The following is a 15,636-nucleotide window of genomic DNA, read 5'->3' as shown; positions in this document are numbered from 1 at the left end:
ATTCCTACTAGCGGGACAGCTGGTGATCTTCAACCGCAACCCAGGTCAATACCTTTGGACAAAGAACATAGAATGGATAAGAACGCTTATTCGCAGGAAATTGCATTGGCCACGGTGTAGTACGGGGGCGTAGCCCGGGGACACCATGCGCAGTGGATGCAAGGCCATGATCGATAAAAATTGTGACACTGGAAACTCCGCAATTTGAATTGCATTGTGGGTGCGAGGAGCTGCTGCTAGTTCTGGCCCGGTCAAAATAGGATGTCCTGTCGTCAATGTTCAGTTTGTGGTTAAATTACAGCTGTCATTCAGCCTTAATTACAGCTGACACAAATTCACTATGTCCTATGACCTGTTCCACACTCCAGCCCTGGCGGTAGTGGCTTTGCATTTTACCTTGCCGCCAGTACTAAGCAAATAATGTACATTGGATAAGAAGTATCACTCAATGGAAAATGCATTGGGTTAGGTGTAGTCCGAGGACATTGCTTAAAGACACTGTGCTCATGGTCAGTGGGTGCAACGCCATAATGGATAAAATCTGAACTCTGTAACTTCGCAAAATTGGTCAAGAGAGGAGATCCAGTTGTCAGTGTTTAATGTAATTCCTCCTATCACTAGTCTCCTTAGTACTAACTGCAGAAGAAGAAAGTGACTCCCCTTGCGGCTCTTATGACGTCTTTGGACGTACCCTCTTCCCTAACACACTGTACTCATTCATTACAACTCATTTCAACCTTAAAGTCACATTGTCTCTAAAATGCATTGTGTGTCGCTGTGTATGTCCAAATTGTGGGTCCGACGGATGAAATACCCGTCCTGAATTATCCAAAAATAGTCCTGGAAATGTCCTGGAAATATCCTGGAAAATGATTTTTGAAAAAGAGTGGGAACCCTGACAGGGCATAAACACCATCCTGCTCAGGCATCAGTGGCGCACAGGTATGGGTAGAGAGAGATACCATACTTATACATGTATACACAGAGAGGGGATAGAGAGAAAGATAGAAGGATGGAGGGAAAGCAAAGGAGAAAGAGACTGGGCATCACTAGCATCAACATGCTTGTAATGTGTTTTATCTATAGTTGGACATGGTGACCCAGAGCATTTCCACCTCGGACATCTATGAACTACAACCTTTTAACACATGACCTTGACCTCTGACACATCACTCTGTTCCCAGAGCGGGTGTACCTCAGACATCTCTGCACTTGAGCTCTAAGTAACCTACAGTATGATTTTGACCTGTAGCGCTGCTCATGACCTTGACCTCGATCACATAACCTTGACCTATGACGCTGTTCTCTCTGTGTAGTTGGACACGGAGACCCAGAGCACGTTTACCTCAGACATCTATGAGCGGGAGGAGAAGATGGAGATTGACTACTCTGCCCTGCCACGAGACCTCAAGGTGTGTGTGTCTGTGTCTGTGTGTCTATGTGTGTGAGGCCAGGGCTTAAAGCCACTACATGCTACACATGTCCTGTTAGCATGCATGTGTGCTTTGTGTGTGTGTCTGCTAACTGTGTGTGTGTGTGTGTGTGTGTGTGTGTGTGTGTGCGTGTGCGTGTGCGTGTGCGTGTGTGTGTGTGTGTGTGTGTGTGTGTGTGTTTGGTTCTTGCGTGTGTGCTTGTGTTCTTGCGTGTGTGTGTGTGTGTGTGTGTGTGTGTGTGTGTGCGTGTGCGTGTGCGTGTGCGTGTGTGTAGGCTCTGGCTGATGACCATGTGGATAAAGAGCTGCAGTCCCTGAAAGAGAAGCTGTCGTCATTGGAGACCGTCATCATGCGCTCAGAAGCGCCAAACCTCAAAGCACTCGACAAGATGCGGGAGATCAAGGATGGACTCAAGAGCGTAGTAGACTGTACGTCTCACACACGTACTCACTCACACGCAAACACACACATACACACACACACACACACACACACACATAGGCCTGGGCGATATGGAAAAAAATGTATATCACGATATGGATTATTTTATATCACGATAGCGATATGTATCACGATATAGCCTTTAAAAAAAAACCCATAGTCAACCAGTTTGATGGACAGGGTCGAAAAAATCTTTCATCTCCTATTTTCACCAGTCATCTCGTTTCCCAATGTGAGAGTCCCACGAACCAAGAACACCACAGATGCGCAAATTGCGGCCATAAACAGCAAGGTTCACGTTAGCCAACTGTGGCCGGACATTGGCATGAATGACCGGCAAAATAAAATGTGACTGGACAAAATGTCTGACAAAAAATGACTGTAATTAGTCAGTAAATTATATTAGCGCATTTTAAATAGGCCTACTTAATGTTACAAAATACCAGTAGGCCTAATATGAAACTGAACAAAGCTGAAAATATTTGTGAATAGCCTATGTAAGAACTTGTTATAAACAGCACGCAATAGCCTATTGCTTGCTCTCGTCCCCACCAGCGTTGTCCCCAACCACGTTATGCTTCCCAATAATCACTTGACTCACGCTGGTTGCTGTCGAGGAACAATTCTGTTTGTTGTATTTTTACCAATATATCAGTGAACACAACAAAGGGCATTGCATTTGCAAAACCGTTTCATGCCCAGAAGTCAAACCTAACTGTTTGGGACTCAATGGCATGCGCAGCATCATAGCATCGAGTCACTTTAACTTTTAGCCTACCTCTGCTGAAAAATGGTGGTGGATTTCCAAGTAGGCTACAGAGGGTCAAGTTAAACATTTCAGAGAATTATGTGCTCACGAGAAGTCCCAGTGAAAGTGCACGAAGGGCTTTATAACTGTTTTCATCACCGGCCAAAATGTGTAGCCCATAGTGCGTCGTACGGAACGTGTCAATTCCATTACTTTCGAGATCCATTGCAAAGCAGAGGTTGTGTAGGAGAGATGCGCTTCACAGAAGCGCAAGGGGGAGGGGGGCTCGGGGGGGAGTCTCGTGCTCAGAATCTACAAAACAGCGCAGGTAGGAATGCCAAACTTCACCGCAGCATCTAGTTGGCTCATTTTTGGTAAGTTGTCGAAACGCCTTTTTCCAGCCATGATTCGCACGCTTGCTGCCCGGTGCTCGTCACGTTAGCTGGCAAGGCAGTGGCAAAGACACTTTTCCGGGTACTGCACTCTAGGGGGCGCCAACCGAGGAGTGACTGCAGACTCAAAGTTTGAGTCAAACAGACTGAATAGGCTGCGTGCGCTCTCTCGACAGCATACGACCAGAAATAAATCATGGGAGTAAAACAATAAAATAGCCTAGTTTGGCCCACAAGTAGTTTTAAAATTATTTTTTGCACATGTTTACAATCATAAAATGGCTATATTAAGAGGTGAAATTATATTAAAATGTGTATTAGCTGTAATAATGAAAATATTTTTTTATCACGATATAAACGATAGAGGAGAAAGGTCACGATAGACACGTTTCTCTCGTCCTCACGATATGTCTCGTCATATCGCCCAGCCCTACACACACACACACACACACACACACAAGAACAAACACGCACATTAAACAACCCAAAACCTGCACATACAGCACACTTCCATAGACACACACACACACACACACGAAAAAACACAGAATTACTTTATGAAACAATGTGTGTGTTGTCAGTTTTTTGCAGAGTGCAAGCGTGACATGGTGCTGCCATGAGTGAACAACTGTGTGAGTGTGTATGTTTTTCAGCTTTTGAGGAGAGCACTAGCGTGGCTCGTCGCTGCTGCCATGAGTTTGAGCAGGTGAAGGCGAATCGGTTCCGCCTCTTCAGCCAGTGTTTCGAACAGGTGTGCGTCTCCGTCGACCAGATCTACAAGCGCATGTGCAGGAACAGCAGCGCTCAGGTGAGTGGAAAGAAACACACACACAAGGGGTAGCACACTCACACACATGCACAACCATTCAGAGGAAAATAATATAAAGGCATGTACATACACTTACATGCATTCACACACATGCTCACACACTGACACGCACACACACTCACACTTTCCAACACAACACTCTGTGAAGAGTCCTTGGGTGTGTTGAAAGGCGCTATATAAAACTAAAGTATTATTATTATTATTATTATTACACACACACACACACACACTGCATTACAAAGATTAGCATTTACACAGGAAAGCAAAGCATACAAATGCAAGATGTAACTTTCAGTGGTTGTATCCCTAAATATGTTTGTAATTTCCGACGTGTGTGTGTGTGTGTCATCAGGCCATCCTGTGTGCGGAGAACCCTGATGAGCCATATCTGGATGGTGTGAGCTTCAACTGCGTCGCTCCGGGAAAACGCTACATGGCGATGGACAACCTGTCAGGAGGAGAGAAGGCCATCGCAGCACTCGCACTCATCTTCGCACTACACAGGTACAGTATGCACACTAGAGATAGCGTGAAAGGGGAGGGAGAGAAGGAGATATTAAGGAAGGGGTGAAAAAGAGGCGGGGGAGGTGTTTGGTCAGACTGTGTGGTGTTTAAACTAGGGCTGGGTATTGACAAGGGGGTCGCCATGCGATGCGATTCACGATTCACATGCCACGATTCGATTATATCACGATGCATCACGACTGTCACGAACGGCCCGGGGATTGAACCCGGGTCTCTAGCGTAGCAGGCAGACACTATACCACAAGACCAAAGACTTGACTCAAATGCAGAGAGAGAGGCAGACAACAAAAGTCAGGTTTCAAAAAGTTTTACTGTGTCAAAAAAGGAGTGCTTCAACAAAGGCAAATCAGTAGACCAGTAAGCGACAAAAAGTTTCAGTTCAGATCACAATGCTCATAGAAAATGTTCAGGAACAAAAAAGGAGTCCAACGCACAGAAGATCCAATAAAGTCAGCAAAGTCCAAAATCCAAAAAATACTTCAAAAAGGCAAAGTCAAAGTCCAAGCAAGGCATCAAAATTCAAAGTCCAAAAAAAAGCTCAAAAACATCCAGAGAAACAAAGGTTCAAGAGAGCAACAGGAACTTACTAGCATAGTGATCTTCAGATGACAAAATCAAGACTGAGCACCGGCAAACAAACAGAGGAGGCTTATAAAGGCAAACAAACGAGATGCAGGTGACATGCAATTCGCCTTTGGCTAAGCCCCGCCCTCTTTAGTTACAGTTGCTAGGTCGGACAGATAAACTTTCAATGCTGAGATATCAACGTGATTTATGCAGTGACTGCAAATCGCAGCAGTTATTCACTCCTAATAAATAAAAAAACGCATTCATAGTATTGTGAATCTAAGTATTTATTTTCTGAACGGTCATGCGATGCATCACAGCTGTTATGGGCTCTTCTAATAATGGGTATCGATAGGCATTGTAACCAGCACCATGGTAAGCCGAGCTCTCATATCTTTTGAGCCCTGACTCAAACTTGCTAGACGAAAACGAAATCACACAACGGTGATGGCTGTAGTCATCTTCAAAGCTACCACAGCAATGTGTAACATTAACGTTTGCCGTTTATATCTTCAGTAGCTTAACAAAATCACATCCATCAGCTGCTAGTCAAAACACTCCTGCCGTGACCGATAGTTAACTTTGCTAGCGGTGTTTCTTCATTAATTAGGTCAGAAATCCAAAATCCTACTCTGAAACAGGTTCGTGGTTTGCTTAAAACCTTACTGAAAAGTGACACGAATGAGATGGTGGCATGATCGGAGCACACAAAGTAGGCTATGTTTTTGATCCGTGTGTCGAGTGTGAGGCTGCCGAGACCCTTCAAGGCAGACTATCCAGCTGCTATATTAGTCCGGTTTTAGGTAAAGAGGAAAGCGATTACCACATTATTTACACCGCGGGGAAACTTGCACCTTTGTCACAAGTGGGTGATTCTCATGAAGCTAAAAAAAACAATGGCAATGAGGTTTTAATGGTTAAATATGACAGGGATTTTTTTGATAATATACATTACTGTAGAGCAAGACGTGTACTTTCTGGCACACTAGTTCATTTTAAAAAATATTATTTTTATTTTCCACTTTTTTTGCATTTTATAGGCAAATTCTCATTACCGAAATGTGTCCTGACCAAAATTTCTGGTCTTTGAATTAGGGTAAAACATAATAAAAATGTTAAAAATACGTAAATGACACTACAAGAGCGTTGGTCTATGTCCAAAGTTTCATAAAGTGTTCCTTGTTGGCAGTTTAAATAATGAACACTAATGAGTATTTCAAGAAAAGATCGTGTCCCCAAGTTTTTCTTCTCATTACCGCAATATATTTCAGAACTACAATTAAAAGCCATCAGAATTTCAATATGAGCTGAAACTACCTACAATTCATCTGTACTAACAGGAGATTCAAGATGGCTACATGATAAGTCAGCCTTATTGTTTGTGCCTGTAAAATGTCACAATGTGTCTCAAAAATATGCAAATACGACAAAAGTGGTTCTCATTACCGAAATTAGTCAATATTTCAAAATGAAAAAGATTTTTTCAATTTAAACTTGCTTGGTAATAGGGTATTCCTTTTCAGAATTCAACAATGGTCATGAATTAGCTATTTCATAATTACTCAAGTTACAGTTAGCATTATTGTGCTGAGCCATCTCATTACCGCAATACACATTCTCATTACCGCAATGTTTTAAGTACCTTTCGGTAATGAGGATTGTCAATTTCGGTAATGAGACTCTATGGTGATTTACATTTAGAATATATTTTCTTGACATATATGTATTTCGTTTTTTATTTATTTACATTTTTAAACATGCAACTGCAACCTTAAATACAAATTATATTTTTGCAGTAAAAATATTGTCACTATGTCACTTAATTATAGTTAAAGCACTTAATGAAAGTGTTAAGTGAAATTGCCTCCATTTCAGGTTGAAATATCCAATTGTATTGAATCGGTATTCGATATACAATATTGTAAGTAAACGAAGCAAAAGTAAATGCCTAACATATGCAATAGCTCCTTCATCTAATGGGGGTTGTCTGTAAAAGTGATCTCCCTATACATTACATAGGCTAAATTGAGTGGTCATACAGGTATTGTTCATAGACCACTTTTCTGTTCTCATCATTTCTGGCTAATGTTGTGGTGACATTAACATTTTGTCCCACCCTTGGAAGAACAATAATTGACTATGGGCCAGAAACCCTGTTGTGAGAGTTCATTGAGAGTAGCAAGGCACAACTTAATTCTTGCTCATATGCCAACCCATGAATCAATAGTCTGGCTGGTTCCACCCTCGAAATGTCGTCTTTTGATGCAAAAAAATAATCAAACTGCCTAGCGATGTCACCCAATGCAAAGGCAATTGTTAACAACGAAGCCAGCACGAAGCTGGCTTGGCATTTGAAATGGCAGTGAATAGGCCTTTTTAGCGAATTCAGTGAGAAGTAGTTTTTAGAATATTTCAATCAAAACTAGTTTGAAGAATCATTTGGAGGAATGCTCTAGTTGCCTTTACACTTTCCCAAATGAGAAACTCCTCATGCATGTTGTTTGCAGCCTTTAGCAAGGTTTCATCCCCCATACTCCGATCCTTTAGCCATGCTCAAACACCCATGTACCCATCTTTTAGTCATGCTGTGGGTTCTTGATGTCCTGGGTAAGTGGAAAGGCAACTGGATCAAAACAGCCTCAAAATGCACTTCGCACTGATTTACCTGAAAATGCCCATTCACAGCAATTCAATATTCCAAATAGGGGTCGATTGATACAGGTTTTTTAATGGCTGATGCGATACCGATTTTTTTTCCATCACCCTTGGCCGATACCCGATTTCTGATACCCGATATTTGGAGCCGATATAGATTAAAAAAAAAAAGGTTAAAAAATGACAAATATTCCAGGTCTCAAGTTAAAAATGAACATTCCTTTAACATTATCAAATTGAGGTAGAACTTGTAACTTTTAAACACCCACTCTAACAATCAAGTAATGAAAAAATAAAGCGTCTTGGTGCTTTTACAAAAAACCCGAATGACATAAAATAATAAATACTGCGTATCGGCCAAAACCACACGCGTATCGGCCGATACCGATACACTTAAAATGTGCAAATATCGGCCCAATATATATATCGGTCTATTCTTAATTCCAAGTCTATTGTGCCACCCTTTGACAAGTATCAAACGTGCTAGAAAATGACCAGGAAGTTAAGGAAGTGCAAAGGAACAATACTGCAAGAGAAGAGCAGGATTTTGCAACGTTTTAATTTTGTGTTTCATGCACCCTGTACTAATTATGGGCATGTCTGATATTGTCCTGAAAACCAACTTTTTTTCTTTTTCAAAAATGTGAGTGAAGTGAAAGCCCACTTGGGAAACTACAACTCCCATTGCCATTGTGATCCAGCACTCCACATCACACATGAACACTGCACACAACAGAATGGCATTTATGCCCCATCCCCAATAGCGCCCGAACGGGAGCAGTACCATGCTCAGGGTACCTCAGTCATGGAGGAGGATGGGGGAGATCACTGGTTAATTCCTCCCTCCACCAACCTGGCGGGTCGGGAATCGGGAGTCTGATGCCCTAACCCATGACCGCCATTGATGTGCAATATGCAACTAAAGCAGTTAGTGGTGTTCAGTGATATTTCATAACACATAACGTTCATAGTGAATTTCGGCTTTGGTCCGGACGGTATTATGGGGATACTGTACCGAAAATGTACCGACCAGTGACCCTAAAACCAAGGTGTACCGAACCCGCATACCACACAAGCTACTCTAGTCATTTCCTGTTCCTTCTACTACCTTACTTCCTAGTTGCCGGCGCGCGCCCAGTCAGAAAAAAAAGTTCAGTGTACGACCTCGCACTGCGACATGATTTTCCTTCTCATGACAGATTTAGATTTCTAGTCCACTATAGATGTTTGGCTGGAGAGATCAGTGGTGAGTTGTGATGTCATATTCAGGGTGGGGATGAGTAGTGGGATGTATGCGCTTCATTGGGGTCAGCCGGTGGCTACCCTCCGGTGTTTTGATGTTGAACTAACTATAACTTCAGAGTGCACCCCTTGGCCTTCACCCCTTATACTGTGATGTTACTTTGGTGCCCAGGAGGGGCCTTGCCTCTTCACCTACTGCAGGGGTGGGGAACCTTTTTCATTCGAGGGGCCTCTTCAAATTCATCTGAGGACCGTAAAAGTTCTCAGAGAGCCGTATTAAGAACACAAACCAGGATTTCCCCCTGCACTTTAGGCCTTTGAAGGCAGCCACCTTTAAAACAGACCCCTTCTCTAGTTCCCCTGAATATAACTTAGTTGTATTGCAAATGTATTTTCTAAGATTCCTTTACAAAATGTGTCATATTTCACGTGAAGCTGCATAACATTACATTTATATTGGGGGCCTGATTAAACGGCCTCAAGGGCCACAAATGGTCCTTGAGACAGGTTCCCCACCCCTGACCTATGGTCTTTTCTGGTCTTTGGCTGGGTTAAGTCTTGAATCCCAATATCCTTCAGTAGCTTAATGAATGGTTTTTATATAGAATATATTTATCATCTTATTAGGTGTCATTTGATTAGTTCTGCCCTGGAGGCTCTGTCGTGCTAATAATAATAACAAATCACATCATTTACCAATATTTGGCTTTAGTTCAATTTATTTCTCCTTATTCTCATTACCGAAAACGTATTCTCATTACCGAAACATATCCCTCATTACCGAAATGAGCACTTAATTGTAAAAAAAAAGTACTAAAGGAAAACTGCATTCATATATATTTTTTATGAACACAGTACCTTTCATGTTTCTTTCACTTCAGCATATTTCTGGACCGAAATTGTAGGTTTTCACTGATGTATTCTAAAATTAAAGAGGAAAACAAATGATCCTATTGCGGTAATGAGGTAAAATGGTAAAATTCTTAAACTACAATAATAAGAAAAAAACTTTTTTGAGTTTTTTATGTAGCCCCTAGTACAACTATCAATATTCAATGAACAAAACTGCAAGAACAATTAAGTTTCCTAATACATTTCATGAAAGAAAAACATTGCGGTAATGAGCATTTTAGCAGACATGGATTTATAAAACGTAAAAAAATGTGTTTTAAATAGTTGTCAGGTAAGTTGATATTATTGTGCTTAGTAACTGTACACTTTGATGTAACTGATTAAAAAAGATATTCAATCAAAAAAGCATTTTGAAAAAATGGTTGTCAAAACAGCTTTGTTGCGCGTTTCGTGAGAATCACCCAAATACCCAGGCACAATTTCCAATCATATTTTAATAATAATACGACCGTATCTCGCAACTTGAAAACATGCGATTTCAGCATTGAGTTCAATGGAGCGCTGTCAAAATTGTCCGAGGTTTGTCCGAGGTCGTCCTTTTGCTGCGCTGTGATTGGTCAAAAAGCACTTTAGGGCGGACCTTAGCCAAAGGTGAATTAACATAACGAGGTCAACTCAAACACAAAACATGACAAATGATGACACAGCACAAACAATGGGGCACAATGAGGCCATCTAGTGGTGAAAGTTCAGAAGGTGCCCCAAAGCCTCACAACGATACCTGCATCATTGAGATGCATTGCAATATTTACTTCAGTAAAAAAAAAAAAGTTGCTTGGGCTACTTTTTATTTGCTTTAGTAAATATAAACTTATTAACTTCAGGAAATATGTAAAGATACAGCTTACTTGTCAGTTGCTGTGTAGAATTCATTTAAAAAAACTGAATACAGGTACCGTTACCTCCTGTAATGCAATATTTTTCCAGCTCCCGGTACAAATCACACCAATCTCAATATAACAACGTCATAATAGTCTACTCTGCACTGAAAAAGTAGCATTTTTTTAAATAATCCCATCCAAATCATTTTGTTAAAATGACACAAAATACAAGAACATGAGTGGATATTTATTTGGATAACACACATCATATCATAGTAAGTTACTTTTAATTCAAATGTGATATGGACTGTTAGTGAATGTGCAGTGAATTATTTCTCGCTCATTTGCTTGTTTTCACTGCTGGTACATTTTAACCAAAACCCCAACTCAATATTACAGGAGCCAATACTTGCTGTTCCCCAGCACTTCAGGGGTTAATCTGAAACTCGCGCTGATCCAATCAGAAGCGCCTCTCTCTCTCTCTCACTCGCCCGCCCACTCACTCCCACACACGCAGCAGCAGGATCAAATGCCCCCTCTTCTCTCTGTCTCCCTCCGTATAGATGAGCTAGTTGTCTCGTAACCTAGCATGTTTAGCTAACTTGCTACAGCCAAAGAGGCTATTTTACAGGACGGATTCAAAAGCAATCAAAAACAATGTCACTTCTGCATACACTACAGCATGATACTATTCCCACTGTAAGTTAAAGTTGCAAATAAAAGTGTTAAGCGATCGCTAAGGCTAACCGCTATTCAGTTTGGAGTGTTTATAAGCAGGACCTTTTCGAACACTGTGCATACTTTCTTGTTATTATAGAATCAATTTTTGACGTCATGAATCGATGCAGCATATCGTTAAAATAAGAATCACGATGCATCGTCATGACAATTCATTTGCACACCCCTAGTTTAAACACTACATAGCCATGGACAACCTGTCTGAAGGAGAGAAAGCCATCGCAGCAGTAGCTCTCATCTTCGCACTACACAGGAAGACACGAGAGAGAGAGATGGGGAATGAAGCATGACACATGAAAAGGGGATAGAGAACGAGGAGTGGTGGGAGAGGGAGAGAAGTAGGGATGGAGCGAGAGAGGTTTATTTCTTTTTAGGTGGTGGGGGGTGGTGTTTAAACACTATATGGCCATGGACAACCTGTCTGGAGGAGAGAAGGCCAACGCAGCTCTAATCTTTGCACTACACAAGTAGACATGTGAGAGAGAGAGAAGGAGGGATGGATGAAAGAGGAGAGAGAAAGAGATGTTGATTGGGTTCGTTGAGAAGGCCATCGCAGCACTCGCCCGTGGTGGGATGTGGTGCTTAAACGCTACATGGAGGAGAGAAGGCCACTGCAGCACTCGCTGCAATCTTCACGAGAGAGAGAGAGAGAGAGAGAAGGAGGGATGTATGAAAGAGGAGAGAGAAAGATATGTTGATTGGGTGGGCTGGCTGGCTTGGGTGGTTTGCAAATTCTACATGGCAAGGAAACCATTGCAGCACTGGCACTCATCTTTACAAGTACACTCACAGGGGGGTAGAGGAAGAGGGAAAAAGAGAGAACAGAGTACAGAGTGTATTAATGAACACCCAGCCTGGCAGACAGAAAACCCTACTGCACAGGTACACACACATGACAATTGTCATTCTTTTCTACCTCTCTCCGTGTCTCCCTCTCTCCATATCTCTTTCAGCTTCCGGCCAGCTCCCTTCTTCGTACTGGATGAGGTGGATGCTGCACTTGACAACACCAACATCGGCAAGGTGAGGCACTCATGCAAGGCATTCATGCCTCTTTATTCATACTACAATGTGTTTGTTTCTTTGCACTTACCTAAAGCATCTTCTAGTGGTACTTGGACTGGATTACTATTGCTGCTGTTGTTGTTGTTGTTGTTGTTGTTACTGTTACTGTTGTTGTTGTTGTTGTTGTTACTGTTATTGTTGGCGACTGGGGTAATAAGAAATCATTATTACAAATGTTGTTGTGGTGACGATTATTATTAATATTGCAATTATTGTGATTATTACTATTATTAATTACAGGTGACAGGGTTTATCCGTGACCAGTGCCAGGAAGATTTCCAAGTGATCGTCATTTCCCTAAAGGAGGAGTTTTACTCCAGAGCAGACATACTGCTTGGAGTCTACAGTGAGGTAAAACAAACACACACACACACACACACACACACACACACACACACACACACACACACACACACACACACACACACACACAGTGTTAATGGTCTATTTGGTCTCTCATAACTCATCACACACACACGCACACACCTGTTGTAACTCATATTATACCCCTAATGTTATCACTCCACAGCCTGGAGAGACCACGTGCAGTCGTGTGCTGTCGCTGGACCTCACCCCTTACCCTGTGACTGAGGACAACAACTCCTCACAGAAGGACCCTGAAATGTAGAGGAGGAGGAGGAGGACCCCTGAGGATGGATGGAGGAGACAGAGAAAGGAGGAGGAGAGAAGAGTGGGGGGTAGAAGAGGATGATTTGGAGGAGAGTTGAACATGCATGAAGGATGGAGGTGCGTTGGAGGAGGCGAGAGAGGCAGCAGGAGGAGCAATTCCTCACAGAAGGACCCTGAGTTGTAGAGGAGAGACGGGCATTGAGGGGGTAGGTGGAGGAGAAAAGGGCGAGAGGAGTAGAAGGAAGATAGGAGCTGGAGACAGGGTGGGAGAGGAGGTGGGGATATTATGTGGAGGAGAGAAGGGTGAGAGGAGGAGAAGGTGGAGCAAAGAGGGGGACAATGTTTGAGGAAGAGAGGTGGGGGTGAGGGGTGGATAGAGCTCCAAACAGACAGCATGAAAAGTTCTTAGGGAACTGTTTACAGGTTTTGTTGTGCAGCTATTTACAATGTTCAGTTGGTTTCTGTTTTTGTTTGCACTGGATTTTGTATTAGACCAAATCTGTCTTTTTACCTAATGGCTCTCCAACAGTTGGTAAGATGAATAAAATTGGTTTTCAATTATTTTTGATGGGTTTCATTCAAAGAAATGTATATTCTATTAAATGAAACATACTGTACTGTATCTAACCAAAACTCCTTTGGGCCTTTTAGACTCTTTTTAAGCCAAACTTTTGTTAATCCAACTATCTGACGAAGCATTCAATCTCAGGTCAGCTCGCTTAAGAGAGTTTTTATCTATTCCAGTCTTGAGCTCACCTCAGGTGTGTCTGTGTGTGTGTGCATATGTGAGGAGGTGCAACTGCATGTCTGTGTGTGGAGGAGTGTGGGGAAATTCCAAAAGCTGGTAGAAAAGACCATTTACTAGCCACTTTGACTGATAGTGAGCGACTGAATGTTTGGTAAGTAAGATTCAACATCTACAAGCCACATTGACTGGTGATTTTTTTTTTAATTTACAGCCATGGTTGCATTGATCAGAGCCTTGACTAGAGCCAAGGCCCAACCATGTACATATTGTACATATATACAAATATACATATTGTACAAACCCCAACTCCATAGAAGTTGGGACACAGGGTAAATTGTGAATAATAACAAAATAATGCAATTTTCAAAACGTCTGATTCTTACATTAGGTGGAGAACGGCACAAAGGAAAGCCATCAAAACTGACCAAAATTATTGCTTTGAGGATATTCATGAATATATAAAAACAACATGTCTCAAAAGAGTTGGGACGGGGACAATAAAAGGCAGCAAATGTACAGGAAGACTAAAAAAAAACAAATAAAAAAACAACACTTAACTGTTAATAACATTAACCCATGAGATGATTTTATGTTAACCCTTTAATGCATAAGCCATTGGACTCACACTAACGCATAACATGGGTCTAAATAGACCCGCATTCATTTCCAATGTATTTCTGAGCATTAATCATGTATTCTCCCACACAACTTCTAAAACCAATACATTTTATCCCATAATTCTTCTAAAAGTAATTACATAGGTGGTACTTAATTCAAAAAAGTATTTTTGAAATGTTCTTATTTCTATTTTACAAATAAACATGAATTTGGAATTAAATCACTAATTTCTAGACGTGGACCAAAAATGGCCCGCATTCATTTCTAATGGAAGTCTAAATCTTTCACTATAATAACTTCCACAATTAATGTATTTTAATGCACAAAATGGGTGTTATTTTTTATATCTTATATAAATAAACACACAAATAATTTCCCCCATTATTGCAGACATAGCCTAAGTCTGAAGTGTTTCACGTTAGGAACTAAAATATATTTAAAAGGATTCCAGTCAGGAACAAATAAACTGTTTTTGACCACTGTTGACCACTGCTGACCTATTGGATTTAAGCATTCCAAGTCATGCATATTTGTGTAATAAGAGACGGTGTGATCGGAGGAGCCCAATAGCCTATATCAGGGCATAATTAATGTGCATAATTATTAGGCAACTTTGCTTTCCTATGGGAAAATATGCCACAAAAGACATCTAACAAACTTGTAATGATGCATTTCATAATTCTGTGGTAAAGTGACCAACGTCTTGCCAATTTCACGACAGCCACATCCCTCTGGAAGACTTCAAAATTGTTAATCGACTTTTCAGAGTTTGTTAGATCTATTTTGTGGCCCATTTTCCAAGAAGACAACAAAGTTGCCTAATAATTATGCACACCTGATATAAGGTGTTGGGCACCTTCGACCACAGCCCCATATTTTTATACAAATATGCATGGCCTGGAATGCTTAAATCAGATCAAGTTCATATAGATTCCTGTTGGAAAATAAGCATAAAAAAGACAATATAGTCAAAAAACATGTTTGCCTAATAATTCTGTATATAAAACATGAATGTGGATCATTTTTGACCCATGTGTGTAAATATCATATAATTGTATAAAAAAATGTCTATTTCAAAGAATAACCATAAAGTATTTGAATTAAGTCTTAATGTTGGGAGTTAATACTCTATAAATGACAAAAAGTTGAATTTTTAGTAAAATAATCAAAATCCTTTCTCAATATGGCTAAGAGACATTAAGCTTGTGATGAAATTACATAGGAAATGAATGCGGGTCTATTTAGACCCATGTGTCTAAATATCATATAGTT

At 41.0% G+C, this 15,636-nt stretch overlaps 2 protein-coding genes across 2 annotated transcripts in view; both read left to right on the top strand.

Annotated features, from left to right (window-relative positions):
• The window catches only part of smc1b (structural maintenance of chromosomes 1B), a 36,938-nt gene extending 23,377 nt beyond the window's left edge, over positions 1-13,561 (top strand). Inside the window, exons 20-26 of the mRNA XM_063213918.1 lie at positions 1,317-1,412; positions 1,708-1,861; positions 3,668-3,822; positions 4,196-4,347; positions 12,257-12,326; positions 12,609-12,719; positions 12,898-13,561. Of these exons, the coding sequence (XP_063069988.1) occupies positions 1,317-1,412; positions 1,708-1,861; positions 3,668-3,822; positions 4,196-4,347; positions 12,257-12,326; positions 12,609-12,719; positions 12,898-12,996 (837 nt within the window). The 3' untranslated portion in view covers positions 12,997-13,561. The remainder of the gene's footprint in view (positions 1-1,316; positions 1,413-1,707; positions 1,862-3,667; positions 3,823-4,195; positions 4,348-12,256; positions 12,327-12,608; positions 12,720-12,897) is intronic.
• A 329-nt stretch (positions 13,562-13,890) lies between these two features.
• Positions 13,891-15,636, top strand: part of LOC134460542 (structural maintenance of chromosomes protein 1B-like) — a 4,907-nt gene continuing 3,161 nt past the window's right edge. The window contains exon 1 of the mRNA XM_063212923.1: positions 13,891-13,897. Coding sequence (XP_063068993.1) covers positions 13,891-13,897 — 7 coding nt within the window. The remainder of the gene's footprint in view (positions 13,898-15,636) is intronic.

Source organism: Engraulis encrasicolus, chromosome 13 (assembly GCF_034702125.1).
Source record: "Engraulis encrasicolus isolate BLACKSEA-1 chromosome 13, IST_EnEncr_1.0, whole genome shotgun sequence".
Classification (NCBI taxonomy): domain Eukaryota; kingdom Metazoa; phylum Chordata; class Actinopteri; order Clupeiformes; family Engraulidae; genus Engraulis; species Engraulis encrasicolus.
Note: the sequence above shows the minus strand (reverse complement) of the source record. Positions and strands in the feature narration are given on the sequence as shown.